Source organism: Cyprinus carpio, chromosome A5 (genome assembly GCF_018340385.1).
Source record: "Cyprinus carpio isolate SPL01 chromosome A5, ASM1834038v1, whole genome shotgun sequence".
Classification (NCBI taxonomy): Eukaryota; Metazoa; Chordata; class Actinopteri; order Cypriniformes; family Cyprinidae; genus Cyprinus; species Cyprinus carpio.
The window spans coordinates 21,720,835-21,740,599 of record NC_056576.1 but is presented as its reverse complement, the minus strand read 5'-3'; the positions used below and the strand labels follow the sequence as shown (position 1 = coordinate 21,740,599).

Below are 19,765 nucleotides of genomic sequence, written 5' to 3'. Positions count from 1 at the left end.
ATGATGACACAATTATCATTTTTCAGATGAACTATTCATTTAACTTGAAATCACTGAGGTGTGTCCTGTAATCACCTGATGGGTATGTGTGATGTGGCAAACATCCTCATGCAGTGACTACTTCCTTGAAACGCTAAGTTTCAGCTCTGATGGTTCTTCACATGTTCATATGTGTGCAGAAACTCACTACAGGTCAGTTGAAATGAAAAAACACCTAAAAACTTCTTAATTTATTGGCAAGCATTTATTTTATCTTGAAGAATGTTAAAATATTAAATATTAAAGGCGTTTCTACTAAAACAGGCACAAAATGTTTGTGAGTATGGCATCAATTACCAGACCAAAGAAAACACCTGTTATTACAGTGAAGAGAACCAAGTACTTATTACACACACAAACTAAATGACAGAGAATGAAGACACACACACCTCTAATGGCTATAACTAAAAGGGATTTTTCACTTGCGAAGGCATCTAAATAGAAACCTGCCATCTTCATGTTTCCCCCCTGACATCAGCCTTGCTGCAATGCTTTTATGCAACAATGTTAATAAGACATTTTCTAGCTGTTGACTTACACACTTTTAAACGAACTTTGCTTGTATATAGGCCAACAGAGAGGAAAAAACTTGCACAATCCCATTCTTGCGTGCACGCACACACACACACACACACACACACATACACACACACACACACAGAGGGGTGAAAATTATGGGTTCAGAGGTTTTTCTGATGTCTGGAGAACATAAGTGATACTGGAGGACAGTGAACAGAACAGTGACAACGGGACACAGACTCGGAACAAGCTGTTCGCTAAGACACTCAAAATTATATTTTTATCCAAATTTGACTACGTCAATACACATCCTTCATACTACATTTGGCTCCTGGCATAAAAGTTACTGCTAAACAGACATCATGGAGCCCTCCTCTTGATTTCCTTTTGACATACTTAAGTACACTTAAACACCATTCATTTTCACCATTCACCATCTCACCAATGGGATTCATTTTCTAAAGGCTTTAAAAAATGTTGACTATTTCTAAATACTTCTGTACATTTACATTACATTAAGCAATGTTCAAAATAAATGAGACATGGAAAAAAAAAATTGGGGCGCACATTACAGACATTCCTATTCGAACAGTTTGATTTCTCAGATGACACCAGAGTTATCCGAAAACCAGTAGATCATTTGGGTCATGCATGAAAAACACATATATACTAAATTCTGATTGGATTAAAGTCACATAATGTGTCTATGAAGCACAAATGTACCTGTTCTCCTCAGGGAAAACCAGTTCTGTCGGAATAGGGCTTAAAGGGATAGTTCACCCAAAAATGCAAATTAAGTCATTAACTCACCACAATGTTGTTTGACTTTCTTACTTCTCTGAAACAAAAAATATATATTTTTTTTTTTTTTGCTTTTTTGGCCCCTACAATGGAAGTCAATGGCGCCAAAACTGTTTGGCTATCAATATTCTTATCTTCTATACATGTATCTTCTTTTACAGTACATTCCAAAACTCTTACAGGTTTGGAACAACATGAGGGTGAATAAATTATTATTGAATTAAATATCCCTTAAAAAAATATCACTTTAAAAAATTTTACATAGATCAGTTTGTATAGATCAGTTGTTTGGAAATTATGTGTTTGGGGCATGACTCTCTTAAGCAGTTATATTATTCATCCAGTCTCAGTTCTGTTGAAACTCCAGGTGTAAGATGATGCTGTGCTTGTGCTATTTTCAAATGGTTTCTGATACTGTAAAATTATTAATCATAAACTTAAGCTCAATATAAATCCTAAGTGTCAGTTTACGGAAGATGCTTAATGAAATATTTCAGTACACATATGCTACATTTAGGCAATTAAAACAAAGCAACTTTGACTCACTACAGAACATGAATATCATATTTTCAATAAGTCAACAGAAAACCTAAATATACCTTAATTTGGTCAATAGAAAATTCCCAACATACCATCTAACATAATGACTATAGGCAATGCTGCTACGATGCCTCTGATCCCAAATGGACCTTTTTCCTCTAAAAACACAACACTAAAGAAAGATTTTACCAAGACACAGAGTCCCTGCAGGTCAACAGAAATGAACTTTGTGTGTAAAAATGACAAACTTCAAAAAAGAGGAAGTCAAGATACATGACCAACCACACTTCTGGAGTCATACTACACTGTTTGTTTCTCTGTGTTTTAGAGAATCAGAGCTGAGAGGTATTAGTTTAAGTTGACTTGCATGAAACTAAACATGCACAAACTAGCCCAAAACATCTCCGTAGCATTTCTGACAACAGTTGAAGAGCCACTGGCTTGTGCTGCAGGCAAAAACACTTCACTGAAGACCAGACGTCCCGGTCCAAGCCAAACTCTTACGTCAGAGTGTGTTACTATACAGATCTACACGATCATTACCCTACCTGCCATGCATTGCTTCAAAAGGAACAGAAGATCAAACTGAACAATGATCTACAAAAATTTCTGACTGTTAACTCTTGCCAAACCACACCAGCCACACATCACACACACTTCCTCTACATTAAAATGCCTAACCTAAACCCAAGTAAATACCTCTTGTTTTTATTAGGATTTGTGAACGTCTGCTTAATTTAAGTTGTTCTTAAAGTTTCTTTAACAAAACAAGCCTTTATTCACCTTATTATAAGTACTCTGTATTGCTATTGACTGAGAAGTTAATTTAGTAGGTAAACAAAACCTGACTCCATATATTCCAAATACTGTGTATCGTTTGTACCTTATTGATTCCGATTCTGCTTATCGATTCCCAGTTTCGATTCCAATGTGATTAAGAAATGATATCAAACATTTATCCTGTGTCTCTTTTCTGCAAACCATTATTGGAGCTGAATACCACAAACAAAAATCAACAGCTTACATAAAAACTGGACTCTTTAAGAGCTGTTTGTGTGCAAAATAGAACTGCATGATTCTGGATAAATTTAGTTCCCAATGGCAGTTGTGGTTCTCTCCTGATTCTAAAGAAAAAACATTACACAACTAAACAAAATTACATGTAATTTATGAATTAATGATTAAATGACTCACTCAAGAAGTACTTGTTTCATTACTGAATGAATCATCATCCTTGAATGAATCTCTTGTATAATTCAAATACAAATACATTTCAACAGCCCCTTTTCGCCACCTTCTGGTGTAACAATGTAATGATAAATCTTAATTTGAAGTGTCAAACTACTTTCAAAAGGTGATTTACTCTATTTTAATCGCTACCATACACATCGTACATACAGTTTATATCTGAATTATAAACTAGGGTGACCAAACGTGCTATTTTCCCAGGACACGTCCTGGCCAGGATTTCTATATTGCCTAAAATATCCACGTTTTGCCTTTGTTTGCGCTGCGCAAAGTACCATGAGAGCTCTAGAGAGCAGGTTTTGAATTGCTCTCACGGTACTTTGATGTCATACACCGATCGGTATGCTCAGTGCTGCTTCAAGTTGAACACTAGTATGTACATGTATTTGCATCGCTTTGACTGTTCTCTGTAGACCCACCTTCTCACACACCATGATTGGTCGATTACGTACAATGTCTGCATGTTATTGGTCAAACGATCATTACTTTCATTAAGTATGAAAACAGGAAACCAAAGCCAAAAACTACATATTAGTGTTGATACAACAATTGGTCTGCGCAGTGCAAACAAAGTCATAACGTGTATATATTAGGCAATATAGAAATCCTGGCCAGAACGTGTCCTGGGAAAATGGCACATTTGGTCACCCTACTATAAACTTATGCCAGTACTGTGATTAGAATGTTTGTGATTAGAATGTTTCATTCATGACAGATGACAGCTACTCTCTTTAGGTCAATGGCGGTGCGAACACAAATTTAAATGTTCAAATCACACTGATGTGATCGTACGCTGCACGGATGAACCAACAAGTGATCACAACATTGTAATCATACACATCAAAGGTTGAGGAATGAAACAGACGAATCATTGTAATTTTGGAATAGAATCACGTTGGTGTTTGAACCGTGTTCGCGATCTTAATCTATTAAATTAAAGTGCTTTGTCATGATGGTGGTGACACATCTCTTGCAACATGTTTAGCTATCAAAGATATAACTTTTTGCTTCTGATTGCAAATGTAGAAAAACAAATAAAAATCGAAACGCTTAAACAAAATATCAATTTCACAGCAGATCACTAGGTCCGGTCCTCACAGATGAAAAAAAAAGCGCATAGGAATCGATAGGCGGAATCGAAATTTTAATTTGACAACAAATATCCAATTTCTGACCTTAAGTATTGGATCGATTTTCAATTCCTAACCCTAATAAAGTCCATATATTCATGTACAATTATTCATATACAATGTCATTTACATGCACACATGCCAGAGTAAGAACATCTGGATAGCAGAAGAGTGAGAAGGGAGGATTTTTTTTCTGGAACAACTCACTGTGACTATCCCAAGAGCAGAACATAAGATGACAGTGACATCAACAGTGATAACAGGGAGAGTGCAAGAGTCTGCAGACTGCATTCAGGAGACCAAAAATTTATATTCGGTCACCGTTTACTCAACCTCATGTGGTTCCAATCTTATATAACTTTCTTTCTTCTGCAGAATAGAATATATTTTAAGAATGTTTAAACTATTTTTGGTCATACAATAAAAGTCAATGAAATATAACACAGAAACCCCACTGACTTTCATACACGGACAAAATATATTTTATGTTCTACAGAAGAATGAATATACAAATATCTCAATGTAAATATTGACAGACTTTTCTTTAACTCTACATCTGGGTGGAGAGAAAGAAAGAGAAAATATGTACATTCACATGTTAGAGCAACCACAGATATAGATCACAACTAATGGTATTCAAACAAACCTATATCTCTTTTGAAGTTGTATATTATCTGATATGCTGATAAAGTGAATGTTGAAGTATGTATGAGTTTCTGACGCTCTACCCCTTTCACCCTTATCTCATGGCTGTTAACATCCTTAGCAGGGTTGTTTATTACATACACAGACTTATTGTGTTAGTATGATTTTTTTTTTTGATGGATTGCTTGTGTCTGTGTATGAAGACTTTCTCTGCATCTCTGTGTAATGACTAAGAGGGAGGGGTAGGGGGAGGAGTACATGTTTACCTCTTCAGGGTGACTGACACCGGGGTAGAAAACCTTTTAAACCAAAGCACACTCACAAACACACACTACTTATCAGCAGAATTTCACTGAGATTTCAGAATGAAAATTTATCCATGCTGATATTCTCCAGCTCCTGTCAGCTGACACTCCTACATCACCACACTCCTGCTCTGGGTCATCATTTCAGCCTGCTTCTGCTACTTGGAGCTTCAATATGTATAGCACACCCACAGCCAATTAAGCAGGCTTTGGAAAATATTCACTATATATATAGATTTCCTGCAATTTTCTCACTCAAACTCATTCACTGAAAATAGATTAGTGTCTTTTCATGTACCGTTTTTACGTGATTATGCTAAATAAACTAAAAATATGTAGGGGAAAGAAAATGTGTCCAGGAAGTTATAGCTCTCAAGGAATTAGTTTGTTCCTTCTAGATAGCCTACTGAATATTTTCAGCTGAAGGCATGATTTAAACAAGTACTGTAACACGCAATCGCTCTCTCAATAATGCATTCAAACAAATGTGATCTTACAGTGCTACTTCATCTGTATCCGATTTCGAATGAGCAGAAATCTAAGAAATGCATCGATCCATAGGTAAAATTACTGATGAAAACGTAGTTATTTTCATCACAAACAAAATTTGCAATGCAAAAAGCAGCAATTATACCTTTTAATGATGACAACCATGTTATTAGCTTATCATGTGGTAGGAAAACAGTTTGCACACTAGTTTTCCGATAAACCACGTTTAAACTCTCCTGTTATTTCATTTATTTTATTTTTTTAATATGTTATGAACAGAACTGTGATATTTCAAACATACTGAAATACTTTAGCCGCGGAGTGAATGTTGAAGGAGGAAGCGGTGATTTCTAATTTCAGTGAGCGAGGAGTGGAGTGGGAGTGGAGTGATTATTAAATGCTCGGAGCGCGGAGGGGAAACTGTTGACGCTTCTCTCCGCTCACATATTCTGCCGGACACCACCACACAAATGTGGCTTTTTGTAAATGACTGTCCTCCTAAAGGATATAACACAGACAGCTCACTACCAGCTACAAAAGACACTGTAACAGTCTGTCACAGGCAATTCTAGTTGCATTTTTTGTCAATTATTTTTTTTTAATTATCCTTTGACTGTGTTCTGGCCTGCCATCTAGCGCGGTGTCTGGTGTAGACTCGGTGTTGAGAAATTAATATGTTCAGCCCCCTCCCTCAGAAGCTTTGAGCAGCCCCCTCCCCTCAGAAGCTTCGAATATTCATATGACACACAAAAAAATCCACACCAAAGCTTCGAAGCTCAAAAAATGGTATTCGGACCAGCCCTAGCAACAACCTTATAAAAACACTTGTATGACTCTTATCACATCCTATTCACTGCAGAACACACAAACATCTGCATACAGGCATGCAATATTACCTTGCTGCAGGGATTTATTTAAATTAAGATAATTACAACCACAACAGATAAACTGGTGTTGCATCAAACACATACACTGAGAAGAACCAGCCTGACCAAGCATGAAGACCTCGTCTGAGCAAGCCCCCTGTTACGATGCACATGTACTTCAGTAAAAAGGTTTAAAAAGTCAGTCTAAGGGTAACCCGACTGGAATTACCAGTGTGTGAGGACATGAGAAGAGATGAGGATCACAGGCTGCTCTAGAAGAAAAGATACATGAGACACTGTATGTGTGCGTCTATGTGAATGTGTGTCAAAATGCTGGTATGCACCAGATTTCAAACGGGTGCAGTGACGCAACTACAGTAATCATTAACAAGTACGTGACATGCTGTTCTCTTTCTTACTTTCAAAGATCCATGTCTTCTTCAATGTCTTTGCAATGAAAACATGTGTGTTATGCATAAAACACTGATGTTTGACATCCATCAGCTTGCAGTCTGTCTAAACCAGTGGTTTTCAACCAGAGGGCTGGTGCCCACTTGGGGCCTCAGGAAACTTACAAGGGGCCTGAAGATTACTTGAAATTATTTAAAATAAAACAAAACAAAACATCCATTAAAATGCAAAACAACAACAAAAACATAATATATTTCTTACTGAAATTTACTCCCTCAAGAATTTTTTTTTATCATCACTGAATATCCAGAATTCCCATGATCTTGGGTATATAATGGCACTTTTCCACTGCACGGTACGGCTCAGTACGGTTCACTTTTGGGGGTTTTCCACTGGGTACAGTACCTAGTACTTTTTTTAGTACCACTTTGGTTGAGGTTCCAAGTGAACTGTACCGTTACCAAAACGTGATGTGTAAACTCTGCTGATCACGGATTGGCCCGAGAGAATAGTCACTACCTGCATTGTGGAACTTGCAACACAGACACAACAGAACCACTAGATTTAAATCAGCACAGCCAGCGAAGGATCGAATGCAACTGTTTTGAACGAGCGCACCTTTTTTTAACAACCAAAAAGTTGTGGAAGTACAGACGTTGATAGCAGAGGAGCGGATCCAGCGAGAGCTCGATTAGGCGACGCAGAATGAAAACGTTTTTTTAGGAGTCGTGGCAGTAGAGGTGGCGCAACTATAATGACATGTGAATAATCCCGCCCACTCTAAAGCGATACTAAACTGCAGTGGAAACGCAAACCGTGCCGAGCCGTGCCGAATATAAATAAAAATGAAAGGAATAGCCTCTAAAATATTTTTTTTTGGGTTGAAATTCAATAGGAATCTTAGGGATTCCTAATTAATTCTTAATTCTTAACTCATGGTAATACTGTTGTGAACAATGCTGGGCCTTGGTGTCAAAAAGGTTGAGAAGCGCTGAGCTTTCTATAGGGTTTTTTGAAAGAATAACATGGACCAAACATGTCAAATAAACTCAATCTAAATGTAAATAGTTTAAAACATACCACTGAATTACTAGAGACTTTGCTTCCAGATTTCAGGGTTAATTGTAGGTAGCTAGGACTCTTGAGGTGTGTGTTCATAATCAAGGCCTGTTTTGCAGATGTCACTCTTTCTATACAATAGATAATAGGCCTGAAGAGTACAATGCTTGAGTCATTATCTCCCTGTTAACTGAGAAACACTCCCCATGGCCTCAAGTGTGCACACAAACACAGCAGATCAGATCTCGCATCGTGTGGGGTGGATTAGCAGGGTTCACACATGCTATGTGGCGCCTGTCTAAAAAGTGTTTTTAAAGAGAAAAAAATATTGAATGAACGATACGCCCACAAAAAAAAAAAACAGTTTTAAACGTTCGTCAGAACTCTATATTAATACATAGGAGAGGAGTTTCTATCCTCTCCTATGCAGTCCTATTATCCTCTACACTTCCCCTTCTTATCCTCTCCCCTTCCCGTCTGTTCCTCTCCACTCCTTTCCCACCTATTATCCTCTCCTCTCCCCTCTTATCCTCCCTCTCCTAAACCTTTCCGTTCTGAACTTCCCTCTCGTCCTCTTCTCTCACTCCAATTTTAAAACAGTGTAATTTGGATCTGGGGCAACAGCCCTGCGGTACCTGAAATAAGGCCACTCTCCAGGAGACCAGCACAGGTCTCTGGGTCTCTCTCTCTCATGCACAGGCATAAAAATAAATCATTGTAGGCCTATTTTCTCTTCTGCAACATCTTTGGTGCAGCGAGAGAAGAGGAAAGTTGATAATTTCAGCAACTAAATACACCAGCATCTGCAAAGGACAGAGTTAAGGTTGGAAATGTCCTGGCCTTTTTACAAGGCCAATTTTGTTTCCACTACATTATGACAGTTTTCAAATTGGAAGTATTGTTACTTTAAATGTCATGCATTTATTTGAGAACTCTAACTGATCAGCAAGACCTTAGAAACTTAGTCTGATATCAACTTAATGTGCTGTTGAATTGATTTCAGTACATTTCTTATGTTTTAACATGAAAATGAGCAAATTTGTGATCTCACAACCACCACATCTGTGCACCACCTAACTTTTTAAAAATAAGTGACACTCATGATGATGGGGTTAAGTCTGTCAGGGCAAACATGTCTTCCAGTTAGATCTGAGGTCACATGAACTTTTTGAATGTGACATTCAAGTTTGTTGATCATCCCAGTGGATTTATAAAGTGGTTCAAAAGACAAAAGTTATTTGACATGGTTTTATGATTAGCTGAGAGGCTGAGCTATACCTACAGATGCATCTGAGAAAGAAAAGAGAGAGAGAGAATATGAGGTCACAGAGAACAAACAGTCTTACCTTGCAGCTGTTTGAAACGGCCCTCCAGGATGTTGGAATATTGCACCTGGTTTATAAAGGCAGCTGCCGAGAGACATGGCTCAGGTTCACGCTGATCAAAATCCATGCTTCTTTTTCACTGTAATTTCAATTTCTTTTACTGTGGACCGTCCCTCCAACCCTGACTCTCAACTTTCATCCAAAACAAATCAATCACTCCACAAGAGTAAAGCCAGGAGTCATGAGCATAGCGCATAAAATGTGTAGTTGAAAAATTAAAATAGAAAACAGACCAAGAAAAAATAAAAATAAAAAAAGCCAAATGTTTAACTTTTCTCAAAGGTCCAAAAACGTTGGGTTTTGAAACAGAAACTCTGCAGGTGTGCGTGTTTATCCGAGTTCTTCATCAGTGCACGCAAAACCGCGCCATTCTGCTTCATCCGTTTGAAAAAAAAACCCTCTTCTTTAATTGACTCTCTCTCGTTCTTTCCTTTTTTGTGGCTTAAAGGAACCCACATGCAGTTGAAGTGAGAAAAATGTACAGTAAAAACGAAATATACTTCTGTTCTCTTCTGTTCTTCACTGCTTCAAACGCACTCCTCTCTCAGTGGAAAACTCTTCTTGCTCTCTCTCGGCCACTCAGATCAGACTCAGTGTGTCTGTGTGCACGCACACACACACTCCTTGTTTGAGTAAGCCCACAGATCTAGCTGCGCTCAGCTTCCTAAGTAAACAAAGCCTCCTACTCTCTCTCTCTCTCTCTCTCTCGGTTTCTGAGCTTTGGCATTTGCATAAGGTGTGTGTGGGAGGAGCAAATCCCAGGCTGAGTGAGCGAGAATGACAGACAGAGGCAGGGTGAGGAGGTGTGGGTTGAACCATTTCTGAAGGTGGACGGGGGAGGAGGAGAAGTCAAGAAATGGATGGTTTTACAGGAGAGATGGGCGTGCGGGACCAGCCTTTGGAGGTGATCAGATAGTCAGCAGAAATCATGAGTTTGAGCTTATATTAGAACTGCCTGGATTTTTATGTTGGGTAATATTATGTTTTAGTGATTTTTGTGGGTGTTAAGCAGTTGTAAGACCTTTACCTTTAATCATGTCAAAAAGTCCCTCTCGCCTTTTCGAGCACGTGCACAGATAAATAAGACGTTAAGGCAGGAAGGAAGTATTTGAGAAACACTCACACGAGCGTTGTCTTTCTTCCTGTGCAAGTGTGAGGGCGCACCACCTCACACCCATTAACTGGCAACATCGGCAGTGACAGAAAACTCATCTTGTAATGCCTCCAAATGAACCCGAAAACAGAATCTGTTATGTAAGCGCAGACATATCAAAAAAAAAATTTGATCTAAGAATTTCGAGCTCTCACAACTAGAACTGCAGCACACACACACACACACACTTTCGGAAATGCATTTCTTGTGTGTGCAGATTTTACAAGAGCAAGTGGTGTAATGAAGACCAGTCCAGTGGCAGGTTGTGCTGATTAGCAAATGTCACCAACAGTGACCATCAAAAAACAGAGGTCACAGGTCAAACCACAGCCAGAAGCACTAGGCCAACAGTCACTGGAAGAAAGCATTTTATCACAGCACACAGAATGGGATGATGAGACGGATAAAAAGTAAACAGGTAGGCCTATCTGTTATATACAATAATCTCAAAATAACATAGGCTATTATGAATTTTTTTGACACCAACTATCGCTAGATTACGATTTGACCAAGACGAGGTCTTCAGGATTTAAAACCCAAACTTAAAATGAGAACAAATTGAGTTCACTGTGTTACTGTATATACAATATGACTTGCATTTTGCTTTAATAAAATGCTTTTATTATGCATATGTGTTTATGTAATGAAAAAAAGACATGGAGCGTGAGAGAGACAAAGAGGAGGACAGAAATGTCTAAGAACAGCTAAAGTTAACTGTGTATGGGTGTGAGAGACATGGGCACTGGGCCTCTGAGACCCTCCTCTGCTCTGTCTTTTAAGAGCTTCAAAAGACATTCTAGCTCAGTATTCTCAGTTTCCATTCCCCTATCAGTACTTTCAGGAATTAATGTTTTGCCTGTAGTTTATTCTGGTTGATATGGTGGTTTTCACATTCTGGGTTTGATGCATAAAAGCAACAGAGAGAATTAAAACTCCTCTCAAGCTTAACTCAATTATAAAGACCAGCAGATACTGCTATCAGTTCCATTAAGCCTCATGTAACTCATGTCTTTTTCCAGCCATTAATTACTTTATCTATGAAACATTTTACCTTTGAGGATTTCCCCCGGTTATCCCCGAAGGGAGGTTTTGTCAGATTTAGCTAACTCCTGGGGACCATTTTGTCCCAAATACACACACAGCCCTGATGACAGGGTTAGGTTCTTCTCAGTCCCACTACTTTCCCAGCACACATATCTGTGTGGGCTTTTGGCTTTGAAACAAGCCATCTTTTACATATTAATGCCATAAGCAAACATACACATCAACTTGAATCATTTTCATTCAATATCCATTTAATATTAATCTAAAAAATACATTTATATTAGTTTTATTACAATACAAAAAAAAACTTTCTAAATACAAAAAGAGAAATACATAACATCATACTACATAATAAATGAAAAATTTATATCAAAATAAACCAAAAATCAAAACATATTCTTATAACACAACCACAAAAACTAAAAAAAAATTCATACAACAACTGGCACAAACAACTTTTAAAAGTATGTATAAATTGATTCATCATGTGCTTCAAATCATGATATGCCTAACACACGTGCGAAAAAAACATTCAGACAACAACTGGCCTTAACACATCTAATGACAGCAGAAAGAGATACAGCGGGTCATGAATATGACAACAGAAAAGCCCCGGAGATGAGAGAGTGCCACAAGGTAAATAACAGCACTGGAAGAATGTGGATATCAAGTCACTGCTTGTCAAAAGATGGTATCTCACTGCACTTCAACACACAAATCAACCGCTGTGTTACACGCTGACGTCTATATATAGAATACCTTTTGAAAAATGTAAAACCATGTTCCATACTCCAAAACCATACTCGAAACCACTTTATTATTATAACTATATTATAATGCATACAGTTCTCCTTGATCACTGCAAGAGCATGTGGAGCATATTAAGGTAGTTCAAGAGATTTTTTCCCCCACATGTTTCCTTATGCCACCCCCTACTGGACACAATCATACAATACAACCTGTTGAAAACTATCTGATAAAGCAAGCATGCAAACACACACACACACACACACAGAGATCAACACAAACATGAAGCACATTGGCACAAAAACCAAACCTCGACTGGCACACATGGAAATAAAAAATAAAACTGACCTGCGAGAGCTTTAATGCGGGAACGCTCAAACAGACGAGCAGAACTGTTCTCATTATCCCACTCTGTTTCAGCTGCGATGTCCCAGCGGTTGTTGATGTCGTTGTACTGCTGCTGGATCTCAACGCTGTCAAAATCAGTCGGTGAGATGGTGCTCATGGTCGCAGCTGGAAACTCAACAGCTGCCCTGGAAATCAGAGAAGTAAACAAGTGAAGAGATGACAAACAAACTTTATTGGTGTTCTCAGAAAAATGTGACAGAGGAAAGGTGGAGGACAGATATCCACATCACATTTGCAACACCTTTTACAACAAACATTTTGAGCTTTACACTGGTAAAGTGTTTCAAAACTTTATAACATTCAATCAAATATTATTGTTACAATTACTTTATAAACCACACCTTCAAATATTGCTGAAGGTGAAAGCAGATTTAAAATCGTACCAGTGGTGAAATGACTGTAGTAGTAACAGACTGTAAGCAGACGAGGTAAGTCTAACCTGGTGCAGTACAGATTGGGCCCATTAGCTGTCCTGCAGTTGGCACACATTTAGTATTCTGAACATTTACCACAATAACATCAGAACATGGGCCAAAATTAACAAGTGCCAAGTGCCAAATGGAAATAACAAAAAGCTTTGCTGAATAAATTAATTTTTTGCCAGCTGGTCAATAACTTTATGAGGAATTAACATAATTTATCATTTAAATCGGTTTATTATACACTATGAATGACATTCTGGCCCTCACCGATGTAAGTGACAATACTTTTTTTTTTTAATCTAACTCTGTGTGGCAATTCATATGATACTGTATATTACAAGCATTAAGCCACCAGAATTAAAATATTAGGAAGAAAAAAAACAGGATGTGTCCTGGCACATTTGTCACCAGTAAGATTTTACAGACAGACAGAGACTGGCTCACCTGATATATTATGCTGTAACTGCTTTTTTTTTCTTTCTTTTTTTATACTTGCTTATTTTTTTTTAAATTATAATAATTAATTAATGATATAATTAATTATATTAAATAAACAATACAAAATACAATTCCAGTACATATTTATGATCAGTAAATTTTCTTAAGTCACCCATTTGCCAGATATGAAGGTTAATTCAGGACCCGCATATTTGAATTCTGCCTTTAAGGTATGCACAAGTGTTACTGCAGAATAAAATATTAAGGCATATTATTTTGTCTGTCAAGGGAAAAAGCAAAAAAAAAAAAACTATTCTCCACACAGGAAGAAATAGTTAGGCGAACACATGCAAAGATTAACTAAACTAAGATTAATTCAAACCTAAACAAAATACAGATTAAACCAAATCCCTCATTCCTTCCTTCAGACTGATGCTAATCCCACCATAAAGATGAGTTCTTAGAATCCAGAGATTCTGGAAAGAAAAAGAGAATTGCCTGTAGGACAAAGTTTATCCCATAAATATTTCACAGCATTACAAATCTCCAGGGCCAGAAGAGAGAAACAGAGATCAGGTCAAACGTGCATCCCTCACACACTGTTTTACTTTTTTTTTTCTCTCTGTTTTACCCTGAAAGATATACCTGCACTCAATGACACTGAACACGATCTACAAACCCGATTCCAAAAAAGTTTGTACACTGTACAAATTGTGAGTAAAAAAGGAATGGAATAATTTACAAATCTCATAAACTTATATTTTATCCACAATAGAATATAGATAACATATCAATTGTTGAAAGTGAGACATATTGAAATGTCATGCCAAATATTGGCTCATTTTGGATTTCATGAGAGCTACACATTCCAAAAAAATAAAAACATTAAGCAAAAATAAGCCGGAAAATTTAAATGTACAGGAACAGCTGGAGGACCAATTTGCAACTTATTAGGTCAATTGGCAACATGATTGTGAGAAAATTCTCAAATACAGTGTCTCTCTGAAGTCGAATTGGGCAGAGGATCACCAATTCCCCCAGTGCTGCGGTGAATAATAGTGGAGCAATATCAGAAAGGAGTTTCTCAGAGAAAAATTGCAAAGAGTTTGAAGTTATCATCATCTACAGTGCATAATATCATCCAAAGATTCAGAGAATCTGGAACAATTTCTGTGCGTAAGGGTCAAAGCTGAAAAACCATACTGGATACCAGAGATCTTCGGGCCCTTAAGGCCAATTTATACTTCTGCGTCGAGTGTACGCCGTAGTGTACGTCGTAGGCTATGCACGTAGGCGACGCCGTCGTGAGCATTTATACTTCTGCGTATGTCTGTTTTGCTCTGCAGTTACACCGCCGAAACGCTAGTTGACGCGAGCGGGTTCCACTGTGTTTACAGTCCACGAATTCGCTGCCGTCTGGCAGTCTTTGTAATCTCCCGAAGAGGAGTCGTACAGATGGCTGTATTTCCTCACTTCTTCAATTAATCGCTCGGTCACTTGGTCCATTTGCATGTTGGCTCTTCACTGAATTTCGGAATTTAAAAATGGCGGGCGGTCCAGAGTGCAGAAGATCATTCCGGAAATGCAACCGACGCAGAAGTATAAATTGGCCTTTAGACGGGACTGCATCACATACAGGAATGCTACTGTAATGGAAATCACAACATGGGCTCAGGAATACTTCCAGAAAACATTGTCTGTGCACACAATCCACCGTGCCATTTGCCGCTGCCGGCTAAAACTCTATAGGTCAAAAAAGAAGCCATATCTAAACATGATCCAGAAGCGCAGGCGTTTCCTCTGGGCCAAGGCTCAATTAAAATGGACTGTGGCAAAGTGGAAAACTGTTCTGTGGTCAGAAGAATCAAAATTTGAAGTTCTTTTTGGAAAACTGGGACGCCATGTCATCCGGACTAAAGAGGACAAGGACAACCCAAGTTGTTATCAGCGCTCAGTTCAGAAGCCTGCATCTCTGATGGTATGGGGTTGCATGAGTGCGTGTGGCATGGGCAGCTTACACATCTGGAAAGGCACCATCAATGCTGAAAGGTATATCCAAGTTCTAGAACAACATATGCTCCCATCCAGACATCGTCTCTTTCAGGAAAGACCTTGCATTTTTCAACATGACAATGCCAGACCACGTACTGCATCAGTTACAACATCATGGCTGTGTAGAAGAAGGATCCGGGTACTGAAATGGCCAGCCTGCAGTCCAGATCTTTCACCCGTAGAAAACATTTGGTGCATCATAAAGAGAAGATGCGACAAAGTAGACCTAAGACAGTTGAGCAACTAGAAGCCTGTATTAGACAAGAATGGAACAACATTCCTATTCCTAAACTTGACCAACTTGTCTCCTCAGTCCCCAGACATTTGCAGACTGTTATAAAAAGAAGAGGGGATGCCACACAGTGGTAAACATGGCCTTGTCCCAACTTTTTTGAGATGTGTTGATGCCATGAAATTTAAAATCAACTTATTTTTCCCTTAAAATTATACATTTTCTCAGTTTAAACATTTGATATATCATCTATGAATATTCTGAATAAAATATTGTAATTTGAAACTTCCACATCATTGCATTCTGTTTTTATTCACAATTTGTACAGTGTCCCAACTTTTTTGGAATCGGGTTTGTAAGGGTGGTATGCATATAAAATCATTAAACACCAAGTCCAACCAGAATATTTCTAAACCTGTACCCTTTTGATGGGCAAAATAAATAAATACACATAGGTTTATGAAAAGGAGAGCATAAAGCATTTTGACAAAAGAAAAAAAAAAATGGAATACAAAAAAAAAAAACATCCACCTAAGATGATGCAAAGTGGGAGTAATGTTTATAAAATAACTTATCACTAAAAAATGTATTACTATTGATTACAAAATAGTTCAATTAAATGTATTTTATATATATGTCTATGTCGGTGGCAGACAGGAAGGCAGGTCAATAGCTTTTTAATGGAAACAAAGCCAGTATTTGCATCTTTTCATGGTTAAGTGCCTCAGAGGCCATAGAGGTCTGTGTGCATGGCTATAAGGTGATGGATTTGTTGGCCTAAATCAGGGGAGGCATATGAGCATGTGTTTTTGTTCATGTGGTATGGAACAGCTTGTGTAGTTCTCACATCAGTGTGAGCAAGCATGTGTCGAAGTGTCCGATATCTCTCGGCAGGGTCCAGCTTTAATCCACTCACCTCACTGACAGTTCCATCATTCATAAAGGGAGCAGGAAGAGTGGGGGACTGGACTCTAGAGGATACAGAGTGTCTTTCAGGGACACGCAAACAAAGGAACCCCAGGTGCTCATGATGGTGAAATTCAGATTTACTGATGATCTTGCAAGGGACAGAGATGTATTATAGTGGTTTATAGACCTGGAATTATAGACCTGGTTTCATCTATTTATTTCAACGACTGGAATGAAATATGGGGGGGGGGGACTTCTAGAAAACAATACTCTACACTGAGATTTTTGGAAATATCTGAAAAAAACTGCTGCTTGTTTGATTTACTCAAAATGAGCTCAACCAGCACAACTGCTATACATTTTGTTCTGACTTAATTTCATTGTGTTCAATCCACTAACATGTATGTAAAATGTTCAGTTATGCTCGACATTTAAATGAGTGTCTGCCATGTTGAATTTTTTGTGGTTACCATTGTGTTGTGGGTGGCTACAAGTATCAAGCATTAGCTGTGTTAATGTCACTTGACAAATAACTTCCTATTTGTGCATGGTCTATAGCTGCAGAAACATAAATGAACTCAAAAGCAGAGACTCGAATATAACTCAACAGATATGACTAAAAAACTTCAACCAAAAATGTATATAATTAACAGACGGACAGATAAATAGAATATGTGTGTTATTGGGTCTGGGAAGACTGAAAACAGGTGTATTTCTGTGATATAGCAGAATTAATGTGTGTGAGTGGTAGTTTGTGTGCATGAGGCACACAGAGAGAGATAAACCCGTATTTTGGAGGGATCTCAACCAAAACAGAGAGAAGGTGGGCTGTTTCCAATCCCATTAGTGTGTAGATTAGGAAGTGCTGAAAATAGAGACTGGACATAGAGCAGTTATCCTGGATTACACCCACACACTCCTCTAGAGCCTCTGGAACTGATGCAACATACACACATCTCTTCTGTCAAATCTATCAGGCATGTTTCTAAAATCAGCATTTTGATTTGCTCAGCTCTCAGCAAGTTTCATAACACCAGTGACAGATGCTTTATATCAATGTGGTTCAATGAAATAGGGTTTCATATTGTTCTGTTTCAGGTTGTTCAGAATTTACAGCTAGTCAGACTAAAGAGTAAAACCCTGTCTGACAAAAAATCTGATAAGATGTTTCAGTATCCTAATTCAGAAATTGTGAGCTAATTTATGCATAACTACCTTAACTTTCTTTAGACATAATACATTTCCAGTTATCATATCTCAGCATTTGTCAATTCCCTGCAGAATAAAAACAACACTTCCTCTTGTTGTCTGTAGCTCATATTCAATAAAGCATTTATCCTCATGTAAATGTAAATTTAAGCAATAGTCAAAAATACCGAACCTGTATAATTTTCATTCTTATGTGAATCACATAGGTATTAGACAGAATGTCCAAGCTGAATTTTTCATACAATGAAAATTTAAGGTGACTTATACTGCCAAAATCCACACACACACAAACGCTCAGAGAAAAACTCTCCTGAGTGCGGCCATTTCAGACAAAACCGGTCCTTTCTCCCAAATCTCTTTAACCTGCTTTAGTGTTTATCTTCAGAATGCTGCCTGAAGTGTGCTGAGGAGGTCTGGTTGGGTGAAGCTGGGGTGGGGTGGGGGCAGATCAGACACACCCATCCCACTCCAGCCCATGACCCTGTAAATATTATTAAGACGCAAAAATACTATTTAAATATAAATCTTGCATGTTCTGTGTGTCTCTGTGTGTGTGAATAGCACAGACACGCAGTTTCACTTACTACACACATACTGAAGATGCGCGCAGTGATTTCAGTGTCTTTCATCTCACTAAATGAGGACATAAATACATGAACAACATCTCCAAAACTCACTTTCATGAGCAGTTTACCATTTAATTTGAGTAAAACTAGCGTCATATCATATACACACAGAACTATAAGGTATTCACGGCAACCCGTCAAAATATAAGTCCGGTTTATTTTGAAGACATTTGTACCAGAAATATATTACTATTGTTTAGTAGATTGTACATAGACTACTATTACTACTAGAATAAAACAAACAAACAAACAAAAAAAATTAGGGTATAACACACACCATTTCTTCCATGTTTTAATTTTAATTGTAAATCCCCTTTGGTTTGCCAAAAAATTAAGTTTGCTTAATTTTCAATAATTAAAAGATAAATGAAATTAATGTTATATGCCTTCATTTGAGAACAGAGTGTCAGAATTCAACTATATTTAACTAGCATCATGGGTAGGGGGAGAGAAAAAGTAACACCTATTCTGTCCTCATTTTTGCCATTGACTGTCTATTGTAATATATTAACATAAGAGCCCTGTAGAATATGACTGGCAGCAATAGAGTGATATAATAGTCGCAATAGAGACATAAAAGCACACACCAACAAGTCCACACAGAGCATTTTAAAGGCTCTTTTCTGAGCTGTATTAAAAACAAAACTAATACGTCTATCATCACCTTTTCCAATTCCATTACATAACCACTAACCAGGGGTGTTGTTAGGGTTTGTTTTCTTCCCATTCATCCATTTCTGCCTTAAATAACATTCAAATTAGAATTGACTACTCCTGAATTTGAGATTGATTCATTGAGTCAGAAGTTATTCAATAGTGAATCAGATGTTTGTTGTTGTGTGCAGAGAGGGTGACGCAACAGAAAGCTTCTGAATAGAGGTGCAGGAAACTGTTGCTCATGTCTAAAGATATAATTAACGCCTACTCACCAGATGAAATCTAATGAAGTTTTCTTGTCTGTTGCCAATGGCTACTATTTTTTTTTTGTTGTTGCAACTGTGGCCATTTCAGTCTGGAGCTCTGTGGAGATGCAATGATTTATTGTGTTATATCATAACAGCTTGCAATAATGTGTTACTACTAGAGGT

The 19,765-nt window shown here is 37.8% G+C and overlaps 1 protein-coding gene across 4 annotated transcripts in view; it reads right to left on the bottom strand.

Annotated features, from left to right (window-relative positions):
- Positions 1 to 19,765, bottom strand: part of LOC109088768 (spectrin beta chain, non-erythrocytic 1-like) — a 72,394-nt gene that overhangs the window by 38,798 nt on the left and 13,831 nt on the right. For 3 of the 4 annotated variants that reach the window (XM_042756457.1, XM_042756460.1, XM_042756459.1), the window contains exon 2: positions 12,730 to 12,914. In XM_042756457.1, coding sequence (XP_042612391.1) covers positions 12,730 to 12,886 — 157 coding nt within the window. In that variant the 5' untranslated portion in view covers positions 12,887 to 12,914. Of the gene's footprint in view, positions 1 to 9,398; positions 10,719 to 12,729; positions 12,915 to 19,765 lie in introns of those variants that run through there. The other variant, XM_042756458.1, reaches the window with a different exon arrangement.